The 27081-nt window shown below is 37.2% G+C and overlaps 1 protein-coding gene across 1 annotated transcript in view; it reads left to right on the top strand.

Moving 5' to 3' along the window:
- CPNE4 (copine 4) overlaps positions 1-27081 on the top strand; it is a 767841-nt gene that overhangs the window by 608751 nt on the left and 132009 nt on the right. The window contains exons 14-15 of the mRNA XM_024245287.3: positions 10427-10510; positions 26516-26605. Of these exons, the coding sequence (XP_024101055.1) occupies positions 10427-10510; positions 26516-26605 (174 nt within the window). The remainder of the gene's footprint in view (positions 1-10426; positions 10511-26515; positions 26606-27081) is intronic.

Below are 27081 nucleotides of genomic sequence, written 5' to 3'. Positions count from 1 at the left end.
TAATGGGATGGCTGGGTCAAATGGTATTTCTAGTTCTAGATCCCTGAGGAATCGCCACACTGACTTCCACAATGGTTGAACTAGTTTACAGTCCCACTAACACTGTAAAAGTGTTCCTATTTCTCCACATCCTCTCCAGCACCTGTTGTTTCCTGACTTTTTAATGATCACCATTCTAACTGGTGTGAGATGGTATCTCATTGTGGTTTTGATTTGCATTTCTCTGATGGCCAGTGATGATGAGCATTTTTTTCATGTGTTTTTTGGCTGCATAAATGTCTTCTTTTGAGAAGTGTCTGTGGTATCACATTTATTCATTTGTACAACTCCTATTTATTGGGTATTAATAGTCAGCCCATTTATGCATTCACTGGTTCACTCTTTTATTTGTTAATTTGTTCACTCATTCATCATTCATTTTCCAAACCTTTGTTGGGTGCTTGTTATGCATGAGGTGCTGGAAAAAAGGCATATCAAAAATAGACATTCCACTCTCACATCTGCAACCTGGAATTCATCACTGAAGTAAAACATACATCTAAAAAACAAATGATGTAGTAATACTATATCCATAATGGAATGTGATAAGTGATATATAATAGTGTGTCCTGGTAAGGCCAACTTATTCTACCTGGGGACATCAGGAAATACTTTATCCTTATAAACTAATTATATTTGGATTTTAAAAGTGTCTTGAGTAGATTATATGAAACTATCACAGACTGCTACATTCTTAACATTAGCATGAACTAGGTGCCGGGAACTGCAGTGTGCATTGATGTCAGTTGGGAGCAAGCTTTTAACTTCACCTTTTCACAACTGTTATGCTCCTTCTCCAAATTTCAGAAAAACTCACAAAACTTCTTTGTAGTATCTTCCCTGGTGCTATTATAAGCCACTGGGTCAGTGTATAGCAGTTTTAAGCTACTTGCTTAGTGGCTTATAATGGTTTCTCTACACTTAGTAGGCTCTTAAGTACCTCTAATTTGTCATCTAACTGATTTATGTTACAGTAAAAGGGGGCTTGGAGGTTTGTTGGACCAGTTGGCTTTGAAGTGTTTGAGCAGTTTCCCTTTAGTAAAATGAACACTTGCTCATAGAACTGAAAGAGCCCCCTGCAGCACTTAAAATGGTTCTAAATGGCTATTCCCACCATTGGCTGTACTGATTGTCCAGGACCCTGGTCATTGCTGAGCCTCAATGCCCCAGTGCTGGAGACCCCAGTTCCTTCATAATGTGACTGTGTCTTGTCCAGATCCTTAGTAATTCAGAGAACAAATCAGAGATCTTTGCTCCAGTTTGGACTGGAAGGTAAATGGTCTCAGATGGAAGGAGGGCAAAGTTGTAGAATGGAGGAGTAAAATGATACTATAAAGATCATTTCACACAACCTCTTCAGGAAATGAGGGCTCAGCAAGGTATGATGATTTACCCAAAGACACAATACTACTGCTCTGGTTTTCTATTGCTGCATGGTAAACCATCAAATCTAGCAACCTAAATGAAGAACTATTCCATTATAGCTAATGATTGTGAGGGTCAGAAATTCAATCAGGGTTCAACTGAGCAGTTCTGCTGTCTATGATATTGATGCAAGCCACTCAGTGGTACTCAGCTGGTGGATGAGCTTGTCTGGAGGTTCTACACTAGCTCTACACACATGCCTGGCACATGAGACGGCTGAATGGCTGGGCTTAGCTGGAACAGTCTACCAGAGTGCCTACATGGTGGTCCTGGGGTAGTCACACTTCCTTTAGAGTATCTGGCTTCTTCCAGAAAAAGCATTTCAAGAGAACAAGGGAGACGCTCCGTGGCCTTTTCTCACCCCTTCCTGGCCTTGGAAGTCATGCATCATCACTTCTGCTGCATTCTTTTGGTTGCAAGTAAGTCATAAGGCCAGCCCAGATTCTAGGACTCCACATCATGTTAGGGCAGTGGCAAAATCATACTGGAGAAAAAGCACATGGACTATGAACTTGCGGTGGTCGTGTTTACAAAATGCGAACTGCCACAATATTTTTGTGATAGAAATAGAATAAAATAATATAATTATTTCATGTCACAGCTGGAAAAATAGTTCCCAGATGCTCTCAAGGAGGACCCTTTTCTAGCTTTTAGCATTAAACAATTTTATAACTATCTACATGTTAGCAGTTAAAACTTACTGTATCTCGTTATTGTATGACTAAAAGTCAGTATAAAATAAACAATGCTCCTAATTTTTTATTATGTTAATGAATATCATGAAAGTCACTAGTTTCTACACACATTTAAAAATTGAAGTATGAATATGTAGGAAAAATATGTTATATCCAATTCAGACAATGGTTGTAGGATGCCTGGATCTCCAGTCCCTTGGCAGTAACTCTGGTAGCCCCCAGGAGTCTACATACTTTAGGTAGAAAGCCACTGTCTAATCCAACTGCCTGATTTTATAGATGAAAATTTTAAGATTCAGAGATGTGGCATGACTTACTGAAAGCCACACAGGCACACACTCACAAAAAAATCAGTGCAAGAGAGGGACTCAAACAGATTGCCTGACAAAATCTAAGTCTTTTGGAGCAGAGAGTTAATGAAGAGAAGGTGGTTTGGTCTCAGAATATGGAAGACTTGGAAATGTTTTCATGTATTTCAGGGAAGTAGGAAGCCAGGAAGAGGGGAGGTAAGAGGGGAGGTCAGGTAGCAGTCCTCCAAGTGTGATGCATGGTCCCAATACCTTTGCAGGGGAACCCATGAAGTCAATACTATTTTCATAATAATGCTAAGACATAATTTTCTTTGTTCACTCTCATTCTCTCACACATGTAAAGTGGAGTTTTCCAGAGGCTGCATGATGCCTAATATCGCAACAGATTGAATACAGCACAAATATAAGGATTCTGCTGCATTCTATTAAGCTAATCATTAAATTGGTTTACAAAAATGTAAACTAATACCATTCTTCTCACCATTAGAAAATATAATTCTAATAATTTTTCCATTAAAATACTATTTTTGTTATGATGTAGTAGGTTTATTTTATTATTTTTAAACAATGTAACCAATATTTTAACAATTTAACAGTTTTATAATATGGTAAATTAATACATACAACAAAACTAAAGCTCTTTGGGATCCCCAATAACTTTTAAGAATGTAAAGGGGTCTTAAGACCAAAAGTTTGAGAACCGCTCTCATAGGGTATATGGGAAAGCACTAAGTACTTTTGCAAACCACAGTGACAGAGAAATGCACCATTCTTTTTGACAGAAACAGTCATTTTTAACTTGTCTTTCAGCAGACTAGCAATCATCTCCCCACTCTTCAATGAGAGTGAGTACATAAAATAGCTTAGGTTTGTGATAAATAACTTATTTATCTAATGTTAATGCAATTTTGAGTAGAGAAAGGGACTTTCTAACTTGTAAAGCACATTTGTTACATTAGCAACTAGTCGGCAATTAATCTAACAAGTAAGTAGAGGCAGAAATGTAATAATCACTTTGGAACATTCAAGCTGACAAAGGATTCTTTCTCTTCCCATTCTTGAGAAAGGATTCATATTGGTGCATTGGAACTATCCCGACACTGGTGGACTCCACATATGTAATAGTAATCATTATAGACTGCACTTTCAGTGTTCGCATGATGCTAGTTTGATGGGGTGCAATATAAGTAAACAAATCTGTCTCTAAAGTAGAGTCTGGCAAACTTTTTAATAAAGGGCTAGTTGATAAATATTTTAGGTTTTGCAGGACACCTGATCTCTGTCCCCACTGCTCAGTTCTGCCTTTGAAGCATGAAAACAGCCATAGACAATACAAAAATGAATGAGTGTGGCAGTGTTCCAATAAAACTTTATTCACAAAAACAAACAGTAAGCCAGATTTGGCTCATGTGCCATAGTTTGCTGACCCCTACTCTAAAACAACATAAAATCTGTACCTGCTGTGATGTGATTTTACTGTGTTTAAGTATGCCTGCTTGAAACTGTAATCTGGTCTGCATTAATGATAGAAAATTATAATTATCGAGCATCTATTATGCACCAAGTATCAGGTGTCTAACCTATATTATCCCCAAAACTCATAAGCATATTCCCAGAAGTTAGCATCTTTATTTCCATTTTACAGATAAAGCATACTCAGATCAGACATTTCCCAGAGTCACAAAATTAGTAAGCTATACAGGATATGCCTGTATACTGGATATGCCTGCATCTTTCACATAATTTCTTCTAGGTCCAATATTCCATTTTCAAGATTACCGTCATGGGTATGAACTGCTTCCTAATTGCTTATCACCCTCTTACTTAGCTAAATTTCTTTTATATTGAACTAAAAAAGCAGAATAATATGGTCTCTGTGTTATTAAGGAATTTTACCACAGCAATACTTCAGTAAAATGCCATATTCATTCATCTTTATTGAACTGAACTGTCCCAATGGCCATCTTAGTGCTAATAATCAAGTTTTAAAAAGCTGAAAATTCCAAATTAAAGTGACCACACAATTAGACCCAGAGTTGTTGTTTTGAAGCTATGAATTTCTGAGCATACACTTGAGATTTTCAGGTGCTTATGAATTATTTCATTTCCATGAATCAGATGCCTTCTTAATAGTAATCATCCCTGATATTTGTATAGTTTTTTACAAAATGCCTTCATGAATTTTTTTCTTCTATTGATAATTATCATAGCAGCCAACTTTTTAAAAATATTTCAACTTTTATTTTAGATTCAGGGGTTACATGTGCAGGTTTGTTACATGAGTATATTGCATGACACTGAGGTTTGGAGTACAATTGATCTCATTACCCATATAGTAAGCATAGGACCCAATAGGTAGTTTTTCAGCCCTTGCTCCCCTCCCTCTCTCACACTCTGGTAGTCACCATCGTCCACTGTTCCCATCTTTATGTCCATGTGTACCCAGTGTTTAGCGCTCAGAAGTGAGAACATGTGGTATTTGATTTTCCGTTGCTGTGTTAATTCCCTTAGGATAATGGCCTTCAGCTGCATCCAGGGTGTTACAGAAAACATTATTTTTTTTATGGGTGTATAGTATTCTATGGTATATAAGTGCCAAATTTTCTTTATCCAATTCAATGTTGATTGGCACCTAGATTGATTATATGCCTTTGCTATTATGAATACTGCTTTGATGAACATACAAGTGCATGTGTCTTTTTGGCAAAATGATTTCTTTTCCTTTGGGTATATACCAGTAATAGGATGGCTGGGTTGAATGGTAGTTCCATTTTAAGTTCTTTAAGAAATCTCCAAACTGCTTTCCACAGTGGCTGAACTAATTTACATTCCCACAAACAGTATATAAGTGTTTCCTTTTCCCCACAGCCTCACCAACATCTGTTATTTTTTGACGTTTTAGTAATAGGTATTCTGACTGGTGTGAGATGGTATCTCATTGTGGTTTTGATTTGCATTTCTCTCACAATCAGTGACATTGAGCATTTTTTCATATGTATGTTGACCACTTGTGGGTCATCTTTTGAGAAGTGTCTGCTCATGTCCTTTGCCCAATTTTTAACGAGGTTCTTTATTTATTTATTTTTGCTTATTGAATTGTTTAAGTTCCTTATAGATTCTGAATATTAGATCTTTGCCAGATGAATAGTTTGATAATATTTTCTCCCACTCTATCAGCCACTTGTTTAGTCTGTTAATAGTTTTTTTTTTAACTGTACAGAAGCTCTTTAATTAGGTCTCACTTGTTAATATTCTTTGTTGCAATATGTTTTTGTTGCTTTTGAGGACTTAGACATAAATTCTTTGCCAAGGCCAACATCCAGAATGATATTTCCTATGTTCTCTTCTAGGATTTCTATAATTTGAGGTCTTACATTTAAAGTTTTATTCAATCTTGAATTAATTTTTGTATATGGTGAAATGTAAGGGTCCAGTTTCATTCTTCTGCATATTGCTAGCCAGTTATCCCAGCATCGTTTATTGAATAGGGAGTCGTTTCTTCATTTCTTATTTTTGTCAACTTTGTCAAAGAAGAGATGGCTGTAGGTATGTGGCTTTATTTCTGGATTTTCTATCCTGTTCTATTGGTCTTATGTCTGTTTTTGTCCCGGTACCATGCTTCTTTGGTTATTGTAGCCTTATAGCATAGTTTGAAGTTGGGTAATGTGATGCCTCTGGCTTTGTTCTTTTTGCTTAGGATTACTTTGGCGATTCAGGCTCTTTTTTGTTCCATATGAATTTTACAATAGCTTTTTCTAATTCTGTGAAAAACTATGTTTATAGTTTGATGTAAGTAGCATTGAATCTGTAAATTGCTTTTGGCAGTATGGCCATTTTAACAATATTGATTCTTCCAATCCATGAGCATGGAATGCTTTTCCATTTGTTTGTGTCATCTATGATTTCTTTCACCAGTGTTTTGTAGTTTTCCTTGTAGAGATCTTTTACCTCTTTGGTTAGATGTACTCCTAGGCATTTCATTTTTTCTAGCTATTGTAAATGGGATTGTTCTTGATGGAACTCTCACTTTGTATAGAAATGCTACTGATTTTTGCACATTGACTTTGTATTCGGAAACTTTGCTGAAGATCAGTTCTAGGAGTCTTTCGCCATAGTCTTTAGGGTTTTATAGGTATAAAATTATATCATCAGCAAAGAGAGACAATTTGACTTCTTTTCCTATTTGGACGCCTTTTATTTCTTTCTCTTGCCTGAGTGCTCTGGCGAGGACTTTTAGTACTATATTGAACAGGAATGGTGAGAGTTGACATGCTTGTCTTATTCCTGCTCTTAAGCAGAATGCTTCCAGGTTTGCCCATTCAGTATGATGTTGGCTGTGGGTTTGTCATAGATGGCTCTTATTATTTTCAGGTATGTTCCTTCACTGCCTAGTTTGTTGATGGTTTTTTATCATGAAGGGATGTTGGATCTTATCAAAACCTTTTTTTCTACATCTATTGACATGATCATATGGTTTTTGATGTCTGTACGTTGAACCAACCTTGCTTCCCAGGAATAAAGTGTACTTGATTGTAATAGATTAAATTTTGTTGTGCCACTGGATTTGGGTTGCTAGTATTTTGTTGAGGATTTTTGCAGCTAACATTTTTTCAGTCCTCACCATGTACTAGGCACTGGACTCAACACTTCCCATGCACCAGCTCCTCTAATTCTTCTATGTCACTATGAGGCAAAGGATGATACTCCTTCCATTATGAATGGCAAACTAAGCCTTGGAGAAATTAAATATTTTGTCCACAGTTATTCAGATTATATGTGGTAGAGTTGAGATTTGAAAGCAGTGCTAAAGCCAGTATGCTGCATATAGATTTTCAGCTACCTGAAGACAGAGGCCATTCTTGACCTTTCTTTCATTGACATTTTAGTATGCCCTCCTGACAATAACTTCTTGCCTAATTCATTCATGGTATTTAAAAAGAATGTGAAATAAAATAGAAAAAGCATTGTAATATACAACATGTAAACATGTATACAACAAGCAAAAGAAATAGGGTACTAAATTGTATATAGATCATGATTACAAAATTTTTAAAAAGAAAGAAAAGTATATGTAGAGTCTAGAAAAAGATATACCAAAATTCTATTGATGGTTATGGAATTATGGGTTCAGTTATGGGTTCTTTTTTCCTTCTTTTTATTTTCGTCATCTGTTTTCTATATTTTTCATTTTTAAATAAAAGTGATGGTAACAAAAGTTTTCAATTAACAGTAAAGAGGGAAAAAATGAGAAAGTTCTTACATTGTGGTTAGCAGTTTTTAAGTATGAATCATAAAAACATCCCCTGAGGGACCAACAATCTATTTAAAGAGGCAAAGCATGAAGTTACAGGAGGAGCCCAAAGGCACGTAGGAACAAGCTACTGTAGCCCACATCCATAAGGAAAGGGAGAAGAGAAGGAGATTTTAATTTTTTAAGATGCATATAGAAACAGAAACCAGCCTAAGGGGCAAATGAGTAAATGCATAGAGGTGGGAATCAGCTAGAAGTGCATCTGAGAGAGAAATGGGCCATTTTGGGGGAGAGACAATGTTTGAAGGGCAAGATTATGATGAAAGCCACCATTTTGGGGTCTTGACATGATGAAGGCTGTGGTAATCTAGTACCTTCAGAAATAGAGTAGTAGCGGATGTTCCAGACTCTGGGTGTTGTGGAGCATGGTGTTTGGTTCCTGGTTGCATGGGAAGGAAAGCAAAGGGGAAGGTAGTTATTCGCACCTCTCATCTCCTCTTTCTAGGATATCCTACAAAGTTTCTAGACTGACATTCTTCACTGCAGAGCCAACTATATTACTTTTCCACTCAAAATCCTTCAGTGATACCCCTGCCTCTCCAGGCCAGTGCAAAGACTTCAGATGAGCATTTAAGGCCCTTCACATCATGGGGCCAACTTTGCCAGCATTGTCTCCAATTCCTCCCCTATGCTTCCCTAGGCTATAGTCTTATTAAATTACTTGGGGTACCCCCCCTGTATGTCTGTTAAAAGCTCATCAACTCCCCTCTCTTCCCTCAATACTCCTTGTACCTTCATTCATTCATTCACTCATTCACTCATTTATACCTAGCCCTGGGTTGTATTTATTTGTATACTTTTCTTAACCGGCAACCTAGATGGTACTTTGGAAGACTGAGATCAGGTTCTATCTGTCCTTATATCTTAACATCAAGCACAAAAGCTCTGTGATCAGTATATGTCCTACAAATATTTTGCTGAGCTGAAGACTAGGATGGCTAGTAGAGACATTGATAGTAAGGAAAAATTTAGAAGTAGAGACCAAACAAAGGAAAATAATGAGTTTGACTCTGGCTTGCTTAACATTTAGCAATAATAAATGACTTTTAAGGCAAATATGGGCTTAATTCTACTTTGCTAAAGTCTAGATTTCTGGAAAAAAATTACTTGGTGAAATTCATAATAAAAACGTGATGGTGATGATAAGGTTTTTGCTCAGATAGCTTTCTATCCTATACCAGGTATCCATTCACTTATTTATGTATTTATTCATTCATTCAATAAACACTATGTACTATTAAAATCTAGACACTATGGAAAATGCTGAGGAAATAGCAGAAATATAAAGGAAAATAAAGTTTCTCCTCTTTGAGAATTTATAATCTACTGGGGGTAAAAATCAAGTTTTTAAAAGGGTTAGAGATAGGTTCCATTTCCAACAATGAAGCACTTATTTATTTTACATCACTCTCTCACTGAAAACAAATATAAACACTAGAAAAGACACAAGAGACATGTATTTGAGAGTCCTGAGGCAGTGTAGATTTGAGGGGCCAAGAAACTGGACAGAAGAGAAACCCATGGAGGTGCTTAAGACATTCTGTGCAGATTTTCCACTGAAGGGAATTCCTCAAGGCTGATTCCTAAAATAGTGTGGATAGAAAGGCTGGAAAGCCTAGTTTAAAAAAATAGCTACTAAGAAACAGAAGCTGAGCAGAGCTTTTGGTGGTCTCATGGGACTGGGGAGAAAAACTGAAGTTCAGGGCTATTGAGAGAGCAAAGGATAAAGACTCATAGAGGCATCAGAGAAGACAAGTAGTCCAACAGTATGAATGGCTTATCATCTCAAGGCGTTTGCTAGTTAGCAAAAGCAGCATAGAGAGAAACTGAACAAAAACCTAGAGCTAAGAAATTATGAAAATAAACAGAGCATTTGAGGTTCTCACAAATAAAAATTGGCATTGAAGACTTGTCAAGGAAGAACACCCCTCATGAACACTCAGGTTTTCAGTTAGGGTCCTTTAAGGACTATACCCAAGGAGTAAAGGGAATCAGAAATAGATAGGGGCTTTAAAGACATTTGAAGAAAATCATCCTCTAAATAGCTTAATCCTAATTGGATTCAGGAGACTTCTCCCATTATAACCACTTGCTAGAAGCTAAAGACTCATGTAAAAACCTTCATAATCTTCATTACACATTGTCTACTATTTAATAAAAAATTAACAAGCATACCAAGAGGTGGAACTAAGAAAGAGATAATAAAAACAGACCTATAGGTGATCCAGACGTTGTAGTCATTACATAGGCATTAAAATAACTATAATGAACCTGTTTAAGACAACAGATACAGTGATTTTCAAAGAACTGGAATTTGAACTGATCTTTGAAGAATACTTTGAATTTCAACTAACCAAGTACTGACTTTACAAAGAACTTAGCTTTCAGATGCAGTCCATTCTAGCCAAGGGCGGATCTCAGGGATGAGTAACAAAGGAAGAAAGGGTGGGGCCCATCATCACAGGTAAAGAGAAGAGAGTTTGGGTAGAACTGGGCAGGAAGAGAGGACAAGCATGGCCTCCCTTCCACATATAAAAAATAGGAAATCAAGAGGGTTTTCCTGTTGATTAAATATTCCTGATTGATCAGGACTAGATCAAATGCAGGAGGAAAAACAATGATTCATTGATGTTTATCTATTTTAGGATTTCTTCAGTAAATCTGACCCATTTCTGGAAATTTTTCGTATGAATGATGATGCAACTCAGCAGCTGGTGCACCGAACTGAGGTAAGAAGAGTCATCTTCAGCTGTGCCCTCTTATCTCCTAAGATGATGATAAATTGACCTGTTTTGAGAAACTCCTTTTTTTTTTTTGAGGTGGAGTCTCGCTGTGTCACCCAGGCTGGGGTGCAGTGGCGCAATCTCGGCTCACTGCAACCACCGCCTCCCAGCTTCAAACAATTCTCTGCCTCAGCCTCCTGAGTAGCTGGGACTACGGGGACCCATCATCACGCCCAGCTAATTTTTGTATTTTTAGTAGAGATGGGGTTTCACCATCTTGGCCAGGCTGGTCTTGAACTCCTGACCTCATGATCCACCCACCTCGGCCTCCCAAAGTGCTGGGATTACAGGCGTGAGCCACCGCACCCAGCCTCCTTTTATTTCTTAATGTCTGTAGATATGAACTAAGGCCTGAAATCAATGTCCTCAAGAAGGTTCTGCCATTTTTAGCTTTTTTTTTTTTTCACTTTTAATCCTCAATTTAGTTGTCAGAAGAGCCTTTCTAACCCCAATTTCTATTGTTAACTTTCAAAACAGACAATTAGCAACTTATTCATAATAAAAGTATAAATACTAGCTATCATTTAATGAGGATGTTTAGGCGTCTAGGTGCCAAGCATTAGACTGTTATTTACATGCATAATTTTATTTCTTACAAAAATTCCTTACACTTGATGATGATGATGATGACCCCCATTTTAAAGTTGAAGAAACTGAACTTTAAGGAGGTTAAGTCACTTTCCCAGGTCTCACAGCTAACAAAGGATGGAGCTGAGGTTTCAATTGAGGTTGTTTGACTCTGAGCTTCATGGTAGTTTGGGAAGTCAATCTGCTTCCCCAGGGAAAGTACATACGCTGCACTGATGTCAGTCCTATCATATGAACACCTGACCTTTCTTAGCAGCCACTTATTCTAGCTGTATCTCCTTCTCACTATTCCTCTTCTTTCTCCAAGTGGCCCCAACTTTATCTCTTATTACCCTACCCTCTGCTACTCACTACCACACACACATTCAACAACTAACCACGATCTCCATTTTTCATTTTATTTTACTTGTAAGCCAGTCCAAGATGGATTCTGTAGGAGTGAGGTACATTGATAAGAAGGAAGTGATATAGTTGTGCTGAATTACTTGGAGCTGAGAGAAGACCCACTTATGCTTGCATACCATTTGCAGAGTGAAAAAAAAAAAGAAACCCCCATGACTTTCATAAGGTGATGGTGTGGTTGCTATGTCCCCACAACATCACATTGGAAATTCAATTTCCTGAAGTGACAGAGTTGCAGGTGTTGTTAGGGGAATGTTTCATGTCATTGTTATGATAGATAAAAATTAAATAGCCTTGGATGGGCTAGCTGTGGATATCATCCGATACAAAGTTGATATCTAATAAAATGTGTGTAATAAAAGAATAAATAAGTAAATGCTGTTAAATATAAATAGTATGTCTATTGCATGCTATAGAACAATGTAATTCTTTGGAACTTAATCCATGAAGAATAAATTGAGGTGCAGCTAGCACAGTTGCCCTGAGTGGCATCTCATTACCACCACCAAAAGTGGTCTTTCACCCATTAAGTTTCCTTAGGTGAAACAAACTTCTTTTGAGGGAAATAGAGCAAGATGGCAAAATAGAAGCCTCCACTAATCATCCTCTAATCATCCTCCCCATAAGAACACCAAATTAAACAACTCTACACACACACACACAAAGCACCTTCATAAGAACCAAACATCAGGTGAATGACCACAGTACTTGGTTTTAACATCATTATCACTGAGAGAGACACTGAAGAGGGTAGGAAAGACAGTCTTGAATTGCTGATACCACTCCTCCCTCATCCCCTTGGCAGTGGCTGTGTGGTGCAGATAAAGAATCTGTGTGCTTGGGGAAGAGACAGTGATTATGGGATCTTGCACTGGAACTCAGTGCTGCCCCATCACAGCAGAAAGCAATACTGGGCATAACTCATCCTGTGGCCGTGGAGGAAGAATTTAAACCAGTCCTAGCCAGAGGGAATCACTCACATCAGTAGTAGAAACCTGAGTTCTGGCAATCTTTGCCACTGCAGGCTGAAGGGCTCTGGGGTCCTAAATAAATCTGAAAGGCAGTCTAAGCCACAAATACTGCAATTCCTGGGCAAGTACTGGTGCTCTGCTGGACTCATAGCCAGTGGACTATGAGGTTGTGCAACCTAGTGAGACACCAGCTGAAGTCACCAAGGGAATGCCTGCACCACCCCTCAGGTGCATGCACCACCAAGGAATGAGTGCCCCATACCCTAAGCAGTGCAGCACACAGCTCCAGGAGACACTCCTTCCTCCCACTTGAGGAGAGGAGAGGAAAGCATAAATATAACTTTGTCTTGCAACTTGGATACCATCTCAGCCACAATAGAATAGGGCACCAGGCAGAGTCCTGAGGTCCTCATTCCAGGCCCTAGCTCTGAGATGACATTTCTAGACAAACCTGGGCCAGAAGGAAGCCTACTGCCTTGAAGGGAAGCAGGATCCATTACCTTCTGAATAAAAATCTCTTGGTCCCCGAATAATCAGCAATTGTAGCCAGGCTGTACTCGCCATGGACCTTGGGTGAAACACAGAGACATGGTGGCTTTAGATGTGAGGCAGTGCATTCCCAGCTATGGTGGCTATTGGGAGAGATTCTGCTTGAGCAAAGGACGGGGACAAGTAGAGGGGACTTGATTTTGCAACTTAGGTACCAGCTCCGCCCAGTGAGATAGAGCAGCAATTGGGCTCTTGGGGTCCCCGATTAAAGACTTTGACTCTTGCATAGCATTTCTGGACCGGCTTTGGGTAAGAGAGGAGTCCACTTCCCTGAAGAGAGAGTCCTATGCCTGGGAGCATTCACCACAAGCTGACTAATGATTACTTGGGCCTTGAGTGAACATTGGTGGTAGGCAGGCAGTACTTGCTGTGGTCCTAGGGTGGTGGTGGCCAAGGGAGAGGCTCCTCTGCTTGTGGAAAGGGGAGGGAAGAGTGGGAAAAACTTTGTCTTATGGCTTGGGTACTAGCTTAAACACAGTAGAATAGAGCATGAGGTGGAGTCCTAAGGTTTCTGACTCCAAGCTCTGGCTCCCAGATGGCATTTCTGGACCTGCCTGGGAATGGGAAGAACTCACCAACCTAAAGGGAAGGACATAGCCTGGCTGACTTTGCCATCTCCTGATTGTAGAGTACTAGAGCCTTGTGTGAACATAGGTAGCAGCCAAGCAGGGTTATCCTAGGCCTTGGGTGAGACTCAGTGCTATGCTGGCTTCACATCTGACCCAGTGCAGTCCAGTGGTGGCAGCCACAGGGGTGCTCGTGTCACCCCACCTTCAACTCCAGGCAGCTCATTACAGAGAGACTCCATTGGTTTGGGAGAAAGTAAAGGAAGAGAAGGGTTTCCACCTGGTAATCCAGGAAATTCTTCCAGATCTTATCCAAGACCACCACTGTACCTCTACAAGTCTGAAAGAGCCCAGCATCACTGAGCTTGGGATGCCCCCTAATGTAGATACAGTCACAGTGACCAAAAACAGACCATGACACCCAAATCCCTTTGAATACCTGGAAAGCCTTCCCAAGAAGGATGAGTACAAACAAGCCCAGACTGCAAAGACTACAAAAAATATATAAATCTTCAATATCCAGATATACTGGTGAATATCTACAAGCCTCAAAACCATTCACAAAAACATGCCCTCAACAAACAAACTAAATAAAGCACCAGAGACCAATCCTGGAACAAAAGAGTTATGTGACCTTTCAGATAGAGGATTCAAAATAGCTATTTTGAGGAAACTTGATGAAATTCAAGATAACACAGAGAAGGAATTCAGAAGCCTATCAAATAAATTTAACAAAGAGATTGAAATAATTGTAAGAAATCAAGCAGAAATTCTGGAGTTGAAAAATGCAAATGACATACTATATAAGGCATAAGATTCTCCTAACAGCAGAATTGATCAAGCAGAAGAAATAATTAGCTTGAAGATTGGCTATTTGAAAACAGACCATCAGAAGAGATAAGAGAAAAAAGAATGTTTAAAAATGAAGCATGCCTACAAGATCAAGAAAATAGCCTCAAAAGGACAAACCTAAGAGTGATTGGCCATAAAGGATAAGGAGAAAAAGAGATAAGGGTGGATAGTTTATTCAAAGGGATAAGAGAGAATTTCCCAAACTTAGAGAAAGATATCAACATTCAAGTACAAGAAGGTTATAGAACACCAAACAGATATAACCCAAGTAAGATGACTTCAAGACAGTTAATAATCAAACCCCCAAAGGTCTAAAGAAAATATCCTAAAAGGAATAAGAGAAAAGAAAAACAAATTACGTACAATACGGCTCTAATACATCTGACAGCAGAATTCTCAGTAGAAACCTTAAAGACCAGGGGAGAGTGGTGTAACATATTTAAAGTGCTGAAGGAAAAAACTTGTATCCTAGAATGGCATATCCAGCAAAAATATTCTTAATTATGAAAGAGAAATAAAGACTTTCCTAGACAAACAAAAGCTGAGGGATTTCATTAACACCAGAACTGTAAAGGAAGTTCTTCAATCTGAAACAACACAACATTAATGAGCAATAAGAAATCATCTGAAGTTTCAAAACTCACTGGTAATAGCAAATACACAGAAAAACACAGACTATTGTAATGCTATAATTGTGGTGTGTAAGCTACCAGTATTTCGAGTAGAAAGGGTAAAAGATAAACTGGTCGCATGTTTATAGCAGCACAATTTGCAATTGCAAAAATACTGAAACAGCCCAAATGTCTATCAATCAATGAGTGGATAAAGAAATTGTGGTATTTATATACCATGGAATAGTACTTAGCCATAAAAAGGAATGAATTAACGGCATTCACAGCAACCTGGATGGAACTGGAGATTATTATTCTAAGTGAAGTAACTCAGGAATGGAAAATCAAATATTATATGTTCTCACTTACAAGTGGTAGCTAAGCTAAGATACAAAGGCATAAGAATGATGCTATGGACTGTGGGGACTCAGGGGAAAGGGTGGGAAGGGGTTGAGTGATAAAAGACTACAAACTGAGTGCAGTGTATACTGCTCAGGTGATGGGTGCACCAAATCTCACAAATCACCACTAAAGAACTTACTCATGTAACCAAATACCACCTGCCCCCAAATACCTATAGAAATAAAAAAATTAAATAAATAAAATACACTTCTGTGGGGAAAAGAAGACATAACAATCCCTTAGAAAGAAAGTATAATGAAATACTTTTATTTTTCTATTTATTTTCTTTCTATGAAAGAAAATAAAAAATATTAACTACAACAACTTTTCAAGACATAGTCATTAAAATAATATATAAACAGAAACAAAAAGTTAAAAAGCTGGGGGATAAAGTTAAAGTGCAGGGTTTTTATTAATTTTTTCTTTGCTTGTTTGTTAGTTTGTCTGTTTCTTTATGTAATCAGTGTTGAGTTGTTGTCAGTTGAAAATAATGGGTTTTGGTACGTAGTCTTCAAGAGACATATCTCACATGCAAGGTCTCTTGACACATATAGGCTCAAAATAAAGGGATGGAGGAAAATTTACCAAGCAAAAGGAAAAAAAAAAAAAAGCAGGGGTTGCAATCCTAGTTTCCAACAAAACAGACTTTAAACCAACAAAGATCAAAAAAGGCAAAGAAAGCCATTACATAATGGTAAAAGGTTTAATTCAGCAAGAAGAGCTAACTATCCTAAATATGTATGCACCCAACATAGGAGCACCCAGATTCATATAGCAAGTTTTTAGAGACCTTCAAAGAGATTTAGACCCCCACACAATAATAGTGGGAGACTTTAACACCCCACAGACAATATTAACAAATCATCAAGACAGAAAATTAACAAAGATATTCAGGACCTGAACTCAGCACTGGATCAAATGGACCTGACAGATATCTACAGAACTCTCCATGCAAAACAATAGAATATACATTCTTCTCACCACCACATGGCACTTACTCTAAAACTGATCACATAATCTCAAGTAAAACACTCCTCAGCAAATGAGAAAGTACTGAAATCATAAAAACAGCTTCTTGGACCACAGAACAATCAAATCAGAACTCAAGACTAAGAAACCCACTCAAAACCATACAATTACATAAAAATTGAATAACCTATTCCTGAATGATTTTGGGTTAAATAATGCAATTAAGGCAGAAATCAAGGAGTTCTTTGAAACTAATGAGCACAAAGACACAACGTATCACAATCTCTGGGACACAGCTAAAGCAGTATTAAGAGGGAAATTTATAGCACTAAAATGCCCAATCAAAAAGCTAGAAAGATCTCAAGTTAACAACCTAACATCACAACTGAAAGAACTTGAGAACCAAGACCAAACAAATCCCAAAGCTAGCAGAAGACAAGAAATAACCAAAATCAAAGCTGAACTGAAGGAGATAGAGAGACAAAAAACCATTCAAACGACTGATGAATCCAGGAGCAGGGTTTTTTTAAAATAATATTATAATAGACTGCTAGCTATACTAATAAAGAAGAAAAGAGAGAAGATTCAAATAAACGCAATTAGAGATAATAAGAGGGATATTACCACTGACCCCACAGAACTACAAACAACCATCAGAGAATGTTATAAACACCGCTATGCACATAAACTAGGAAATCTAGAAGAAATGAATAAATTCCTGGACAGATACACTCTCTCAAGACAGAACTAGGAAGAAATAGAATCCCTGAACAGACCAATAACGAGTTTTGAAATAGAGGCAGTAATAAATAGCCTACCAACCAACCAAAGCCCAGGACCAGACAGATTCAAAGCTTAATTCTACCAGATACACAAAAAATAGTTGGTACCATTACTACTGAAACTATTTCAAAAAATTGAAAAGGAGGGACTTCTCCCTAACTCATTCTATGGGGCCAGCATCATCCTGATAACAAAAGCTGGCACAGACACAACAACAAAAAAAGAAAACTTCAGGCCAATATCCTTGATGAACATTGGTGCAAAAATCTTCAGCAAAATACTGGCAAACCAAATCCAGCAACACATCAAAAAGCTTACCCACCATGAGGCTTCATCCCCAGGTTGCAAGGTTGGTTCAATATAGGCAAATCAATAAATGTGATTCATCACATAAACAGAACAAAAGACAAAAACCACATGATTACCTCAATAGATGCAGAAAAGGCTTTCAACAACATTTAACATTCCTTAATGTTAAAAACTCCCAATAAACTGGGTATTGAAGGAACATACCTCAAAATAATAAGAGCCATATATGACAAACCCACAGCCAACATCGTACTGAATGGGACAAAGCTGGAAGTATTCCGCTTGAAAACTGGCACAAAACAAAGATGCCCTGTCTCACCACTCCTATTCAACATAATGGAAGTTCTTGCCAGAGCAATCGGGCAAGAGAAAGAAATAAAGGGCATTCAAATAGGAAGAGAGGAAGTCTAACTATCCCTGTTTGCAGATGACATGATCCTATATCTAGAAAACCCCATGTCTCAGCCCAAAAGCTTCTTAAGCTAATAAACAACTTCAGTAAAGTCTCAGAATACAAAATCAATGTGCAAAAATTGCTGTCATTCTTATACACCAACAACAGTCAAGCCAAGAGCCAAATCATGAATGAACTCCCATTCACAATTGCTACTAAAAAAAAGGGTGACATGCCTAGAAATACAGCTAACAAGGAAACTGAAAGATCTACAAAGAGAACTACAAACCACTACTCAAAGAGATCTGAGATGACACAAAGAAACGGCAAATTATTCCATGCTCATGCATAGGAATAATCAATATCATTAAAATGGGCATATTCCCAAAGCAATTTATACATTCAATGCTATTCCTATTAATCTACCACTGACATTCTTCACAGAACTAGAAACATCTATTTTAAAATTTATATGAAACCCAAAAAGAGTCCAAATAACCAAGGCATTCCTAAGCAAAAAGAACAAAGCTGGAGGCATCACGCTACCTGATTTCAAACTATATTACAGGGCTACAGTCACCAAAACAGCATGGTACTGGTATAAGAACAGACACATAGACCAATGGAACAAAATAGAGAACTCAGAAATATGACCACCCACCTTCAACTATCTGATCTTCAACAAACCTGACAAAAACAAGCAATGGGGAAAGAACTCCCTATACAATAAATTGTGCTGGGATAACCGGCTAGCCATATGCAGAAGATTGAAACTGGACCCCATCTTTACACCGTACAGAAAAATTAACTCAAGATGGATTAAAGACTTAAATGTAAAACCCAAAACTATAAAAACCCTGGAAGACAACCTAGGCAATACCATTTAGGACATAGGCATGGGCAAAGATTTCATAATAAAGATGCCAAAAGCAATTGCAACAAAAGCAAAAATTGACAAATGGGATCTAATTAAACTAGAGAGCTTCTATGCAGCAAAAGAAACTATCAGCAGAGTAAACAGACAACCTAGAGAATGGGAGAATATTTTTGCAAACTATGCATCTGAATGAGGTCTAATATCCAGCATCTATAAGGAACTTAAACAAATTTACAAGAAAAAAAACTCATTAAAAAGTGGGCAAAGAACATGAACAGACACCTCTTAAAAGAAGACATACATGTGGCCAACAATCATATGAAAAATCTCAACATCATTGATCATTACAGAAATGCAAATTAAAACCACAGTGAGATACCATCTCACACCAGTCAGAATGGCTACTATTAAAAAGTAAAAAAATGAAAGAGGCCAGAGAGGTAGTGGAGAAAAAGGAATGCTTTTACACTGTTGGTGGGAGTGTAAATTAGTTCAACCATCGTGGAAGACAGTGTGGTGATTCCTCAAAAACCTCAAGACAGAACTATCATTCAACCCAGTAATCCCATTACTGGACATATACCCAAAGGAATATAAGTCATTGTTATAAACATGCATGCACACATATGTTCACTGCAGCACTATTCACAATAATAAAAACACGGAATCAACCCAAATGCCCATCAATTATAGACTGGATAAAGAAAATGTGGTACATATACACCATGGAATACTATGCAGCCATAAAAAAGAATGAGATCATGTTTTTTGCAAGGACATGGATGGAGCTGGGGGCCATTATTCTTAGCAAACTAAAGCAGGAACAGAAGACCAAATACAGCATGTTCTCACTTATAAGTGGGAGCTAAATTATGAGAACACACGGACGTATAGAGGGAAACAACACACACTGGGGCCTATCAGAGGGCAGAAAGTGGTAGGAGGGAGAGAAGTAGGAAAAATAACTATTGGATACTAGGCTTAATACCTGGGTGATGAAATAATCTGTACAACCAACCCCCATTCAACGCATTTAGCTATGTAACAAACCTGCACATCCTGCACATGTACCCCTGAACTTAGAAGTTAAAAATAAATAAATAAAATAATGGGCCAGCCTCAGTGGCTCACACCTGTAATCCCAGGACTTTGGGGGGCCAAAGCAGGCAGATCACTTGAGACCAGGAGTTGGAGACCAGCCTGGCCAACATGGTAAAACCCCATCTCTACTAAAAATACAAAAATTAGCCAGGCATGGTGGTGTGTGCCTGTAATCCCAGCTACTAGGAAGGAGGCTGAAGCAGCAGAATTGCTTGAACCAACGAGGTGGAGGTTGCAGTGAGCTGAGGTTGCACCACTGCATTCCAGCCTGGACAACAGAATGAGACTCCATCTCAAATAATAATAATAATAGGTTATAACATATTATTTGCAAGCCTCATGGTAACCTCAAATTGAAAAACAACAGATACACCAAAAAAAACAATAAATTTAAAAAAACATAAACCAGAGAAAAATTACCTTCACTATAAGGAACATAGGAAGGAAGGAAAGAAGAAGAAGGAAGAGAAGACCACAAAACAACCAGAAAACAAAAACTCTAATGGCAGGAGTAACCCCTTACCTATCAATAATAACATTGAATGTAATGGGACTAAACACTGCAATAAAAAGACATAGGGTTGCTGAATGGATAAAAATAAGATCCAATGATATTTAGACTACAAAAAACACGCTTTACCTGTAAAGAGAGAGACTGAAAATAAAAGGATGGAAAAATATATCCCATGCAAATAGAAACCAAAAAAGAGAAGGAGTAACTATACTTACATCAGACAAAATAGATTTCAAGACAAAAACAATGAAAAGAGAAAAAAATTATATAATGATCAAGGGGTTAATTCAGCGAGAGAATATAGCAGTTGTAAATATATGTGAACCCAATACTGAAGCACTCAGATATATAAAGAAAATATTATTAGAGCTAAAGAGAGAGATAGACCTCAATACAATAATAGCTGGAGACTTCAACACCCCATTTTCAGCACTGGATAGATCATCCAATCAGAAAATCAACAAAGAAACCTTGGACTTCATCTTCACCATAGGCCAAATGGACCTAATAGATATTTACAGAACATTTCAACTAATGACTGCAGAATATGCATTCTTCTCTTCAGCACATAGACCATTCTCAAGGATAGACCATATATTTGATCACAAAACTACTCTCAAAATATGCAGAAAAATTGAAATAATATCAAGTATCATCTCCGGTGACAATGGCATAAAACTAGAAATCAATGACAAGAGGGATTTTGGAAACTATATAAATACATGGAAATCAAGCAATATGCTCCTGAATGACCAGTGGATCAATGAAGAAATTAAGAAGGAAATGTAAAAATTTCTTAAAACAAATGAATATGAAAATAAAACATACCAAAACCTATGGAATATATGAAAACAGTACTTAAAAGAAAGTTGATAGCTACAAATGCCTGTATCAGACAAGTAGATAGGTTTCAGATAAACAACCTAAAATGTATCTCAAAGAACCAGAAAAGGAAGAGCCAAAAACCTCCAAAATTAGTAGAAGAAGCTAAATAATAATGATTAAATCAGAAATAAACGAAATTTAAATGAAGAAAATAATAAAAAATATCAATAAAACAAAAAGTTAGTTTTTTGAAAAGATAAAGAAAATTGATAAAACTTTGGCCAGACTAAGAAAAAAAATAATACCCAAATAAATAAAATTAAATCTGAAGACATTATAACAAATACTGCAGAAATTCAATGGATCATTGAGGTTACTATGAGCAACTATATATGCCAATAAATTGGAAAACCTGGAAGAAGTGGATAAACTCTTAGACCCATACAATCTACCAAGATTGAACCATAAAGCCAAAACTTGAACAGATCAATATCAAATAATGAGATCAAAGTCATGATAAAATGTCTCCTGGCAAAGAAAAGCCTGGAAACTGATGGCTTCACTGCTGAATTCTTCCAAACAAATTGGTAGAATTTAAAAAAGAACTAATACCAATCCTACTTGAACTATTTTAAAAAAGAGAGGAGGAAGGAATACTTCCAAACTCATTCTATGAGGCCAGTATTGCCGTGATATCAAAACCATGCAAAGATACATCAAAAAAAGAAAACTAGAGGCCAATATCCCTGATGAACATTGATACAAAAATCCTCCTTGAAATCCTAGCAAACTGAATTCAACAACACATGAAAAAGATCATGCATCATGACCAAGAAGGATTTATCCCAGGGATGCAAGGATGGTTTAACATATGCAAATCAATCAATGTGATACATCATACCAACAGAATGAAGGACAAAAATCATATGCTCATTTCAATTAATACTGAGGAAGCATTTAATATAATTCAAATCCCTTCATGATAAAAAAAAATGCAAAAAACTGAGTATAGAAGGAACATACCTCAACACAACAAAAGCCGTATACAACAGCCCACAGCTAGTATCATGCTGAATTGGGAAAAACTGAAAGCCTTTCCTCTAAGATCTGGAAAAAGACAAGGATGCCCACTTTCATCACTGTTATTCAACATGGAAATGGAAGTCCTAGCTAGAGCAATCATGCAAGAGAAAGAAATAAAGGGCATTCAAATTGAAAAGGAAGAAGTCAATTTATACTTGTTTGCAGATGATATGATCTTATATTTGGAAAAACCTAAAGACTCTACCAGAAAACTATTAAAACTAATAAACTCAGCAAAGTTGCAGATACAAAATCAACATACAAAAATTAGTGGCATTTCTGTATTCCAGCAGCAATCTGAAAAAGAAATCATGAAAATAATCCCATTTATAATAGCTACAAATAAAAGACCTAGGAATTCACTTAACCAAAAAAGTGAAAGATCTCTACAATGAAAATTGTAAAATATTGATGAAAGAAACTGAAGAGGACACAATACAATGGAAAAATATGCCATGTTCAGGGATTAGAAGAATTAATATTATTAAAATGTGCATACTACCCAAAGCAATCTACAGACTCAATGCAATCTTTATCAAAATACCAATGACATTCTTCACAGAACTAGAAAACACAATCCTAAAATTTATAGGAAACAATGAAAGACCCAGAATAGCCAAAGCTATCCTAAGCCAAAAGAACAAAACTGGAGGAATCACATTACCTGACTTCAATTTATACTGCAAAGTGATAGTAAACAGCACGGTACTGGCATAAAAACAGACACATAAACCCATGGAACAGAATAGAGAACCCAGAAACAAATTCATACACATGCATTGAGTTCATTTTTGACAAAGGTGCCAAGAACAGACATTATGGAAAGGATAGTCTCTTGAATAAATGGTGCTGGGAAAACTGGATATCGATATGTGGAAGAATGAAACTAGACCCCCATCTGTTACCGTATACAAAAATCAAAGCAAAATGGATTGAAGACATAAATTTAAGACTTCGAACTGTGAAAATACTAAAAGAAAACATTAGGGAAACTCTCTAAGTCATTGGACTGGGTAAAGATTTCTTGAATAATACCCCACAAGAACAAGCAACCAAGCAAAAATGGACAAAGGGGATCACATCAAGTTAAAAAAATCTTCTGCACTGCAGAGGAAGCAATAAAAAAAGTGAAGAGAAAACCCACAGAATGAGAGAAAATATTTGCCAACTATCCATCTGACAGGGGGTTAATAACCAAAAGATATAAGGAGCTCAAACAACTCTATGAGAAAAAAAAATCTAATAATTCAATTTGGAAATGGGCAAAAGATATGAATAAACATTTGTCAAAAGAAGACATACAGATGGCAAATAGATATGTGAAAAGGTGCTCAATATCATTGATCATCAGAGATATGCAAAACAAAACTGCAATGAGATAGCACTCACCTCAGTTAATATTAACTTTTTTGGATAAATTCAAAAGACAGGCCATAACAAATACTGGCAAGGATGCGGAGAAAAGGGAACCATCATATACTACTGGTGGAAATGTAAATTAGTATAATCATTATAGAGAACAGTTTGGAGGTTCCTCAAAAAACTAAAAATAGAACAACCATATGAGCCAGCAATCACACTGCTAGGTATATACCCAAAAGAAAGGAAATCAGTATATACAGGAGATATCTGCCCTCCCATATTTATTGCAGCACTATTCATAATAGCTAAGATTTGGAAGCAACCTACAAGTCTATCAACAGATGAATGAATAAAGAAAATGTGGCACATATACACAGTGGAGTACTATTCAGTACTCCAAAAAGTACAAAAAAATTCTGTCATTTGTGACAACATGGATAAAACTGGAGGTCTTTATATTAAGTAAAATAAGCTAAGTACAGAATGACAAACTTCACATGTTCTCACTTATTTGTGGGAGCTATATATTAAAACAACTGAACTCATAGAGATAGAAAATACAATGATAGATGGCAGAGGCTGGGAAGGGTGGTAGGGGAGAAGGGAAGTAATGATGGTTAATGAGTACAAAATATCTAGTTAGAATGAATAAGATCTAGTATTTGACAGAACAATATGGTGACTACAGTCAACAATAATTTATTACATATTTTATAATAACCAAAACGGTATAAGTGGAATGTTTCTAACATAAAGGATAAATTATTGAGGTAACAGCCCAAAAAATAAAAAATTGAAAGGATGACTATTGCTGTACTTCTCTTCCAGAATCTCCTGTCCTTTGCTCCTGAGAGCATTCTTCTCATTGATATTGGTAAATTTTCCTGTTCCCAAGAATTTCTATAATATCCCCCTTTACTCTAATGGGGAGGTGCTCCTACAGTTTCACAAGGAACATGATGGCAAGGTTTTCCAATGAGTGTAGCAACATGACATTGATTTCTCTTGCTTTCTCAGTAGATACAAAATAAATACCAGGCAAAACTGTTCACTTGTGGGTAGCCTGCACGTACACACACACACACATACACACACACACGTGTACACTCATACATACACACACATAAAGATTTTAACTTCAGAGGACATTTCTAGTTGCTATTGAGTTTTTCAAAACTGTTGCATGAGACATCTTCACTTTTTAGCATTTTCATATAAAGTTGGGAAATTTATTTTAACCCAAACAATTTTTTACCTAATTCTCCTTCTTGTTATCACTTTAATCATCCTAAGGGTACTAGGACACATGACAAAGTCACACAGAAACATTATTTCTCCACTTCAATGCATTGGAAGAAATTTAACAATGAGTCTAGGATCTAGTTATATTAAGGAATCTGGTGGAAGAGGGAATCACTTATAAAATAATTATGTTATTTGGATAGATAATTAATTAAAAAAAAAATTCTAGGTCGGGTGCTGTGGCTCACGCTTGTAATCCCAGCACTCTGGGAGGCCGAGGTGGGCGGATCACCCGAGGTCAGTAGTTCAAGACCAGCCTGACCAACATGGAGAAAACCTGTCTCTACTAAAAATACAAAATAGCTGGGTGTGGTGGCACACGCCTGTAATCCCAGCCACTTGGGAGGCTGAGGCAGGAGAGGTTGTAGTGAGCCAAGATTGTACCATTGCACTACAGCCTGGGCAACAAAAGCAAAAATCCATCTCAAAAAAAAAAAAAAAAAAAAATTCTAAGACTTCCACTAACTAAAGACTTCCTAAGTAGAAAAATCAATATGACAGAATTCCATTTAACTTTATTTGTGTATCCCCTAGAGCAGTGGTTCTGAAACTTTGTGCCTCAGAATCACCTAGGAGACCCACCTCTGAGTGTCTGTCAGTAGTTCTGGGTGGGGACTAGAAATTTGTGTTTTTAAGAAGTTTCCAAGTGATGCAGCTCCTGCTGGTCCAGGAACCACACTTTGGGAATCCCTGCCCTCAAGTACACAGTACAATGCTAGGCACAGAGCAGCTACTCGTACATTCTGAACCAAACTGAATTATTTGAACCACAGTTATGGCAAGATAAGATTTGACTCATATAGATTCTTAGGCCAGGATTAGCCAAGTTTGTGATTAGTAAAGTGGTTTTAAAAGGGTTTTCCTATGTTATAGACATAGTTTATAATCTTAAGATCTGCCTTGTCTTGCCTTTCCAGGATATTCTAATTGAGTTGGTGATAAGCTAGTATAAGTATGGTCCTGGGATTTTTCTTCTAGAAACTTCTATTCTGACTTGCAATCTGATGTGACTCAAGGTCACAGATTACCAGACCATCCAATTATTTAGCAGCAGAATTGTCTTGCTATACCCTTCACCCTGCTAAGAGTCTTTACCTTTGCTGACCCCAAGAGAAGAGAATTTATACCATAAGACTGACAGTCCTACAGAACTGAGAATTCTCTATCAATGGGCAAAGGCAGCCCTATCCTTAATTTCGACTCCTTTTGATATAGAAGGGATCATTCTCAGCATCCACATGCTGGAAAATATTATTGGCATTATTCATTAAACAACAGCCAGGACAGTGACCACAGGAGTTCTGTGCATAATGACCTGCTTAGTGGGTACCCTTAAAAGATTTACTACATCAAGTTTTTATTAAGGCACCTCTTCCAGGCTATTGTTCCTTTCATAAGCATCACAATGGTTTCTCAAGCAGTTTTAATGTGGAAATGTGAAAATGTCAAGCATTTCTCCCCCATTCACCACTCCTCTCTTTCTTTTCCCAGGTTGTGATGAATAACTTAAGCCCAGCCTGGAAATCATTCAAAGTATCCGTAAATTCTCTATGCAGCGGAGACCCAGACCGCCGGCTGAAGGTCAGAAATCTGTGTCCAAGAAATGTGATTTTTTAAAAAAAGTATTTAATCTTCCTATTTCTTTTCAAAATAATATTGACAAACCCCAAATTTTCTTTACAATGTACCCAACCCTCTCATCTTTTAGCATCTTGATGGAAGAAACAGGGCTATTTCTTCTTCTAGAGCCATTGAAGCTTATGTGAAAGCCCAAAATAAATTCCAATTGTGTTATATCAAGAGTCAAAACCCATGTCTTCTGAAAGACAAAACCATGGCAATAAATTCAGGTTATAAATGAGAGTTATTAAAATGAAAATAGTGTCATATCAATTATCTACTGTTACATAACAGAATAATGCAAAATTTAGTAGCTTAGAACTAGAAGCATTTATTTAGCTTATGATTCTGAGTACTGGCAAGTTGGGATGAACTAATCTAGATGATTCTTCTGTTGATCTTGCCTGGACTTTCTTAGGCATTTGTGGTCAGCTACC

This window comes from Pongo abelii, chromosome 2, assembly GCF_028885655.2.
Source record: "Pongo abelii isolate AG06213 chromosome 2, NHGRI_mPonAbe1-v2.0_pri, whole genome shotgun sequence".
In the NCBI taxonomy this organism is placed as follows: Eukaryota; Metazoa; Chordata; class Mammalia; order Primates; family Hominidae; genus Pongo; species Pongo abelii.
This window is presented reverse-complemented; position numbering and strand designations above follow the sequence as displayed.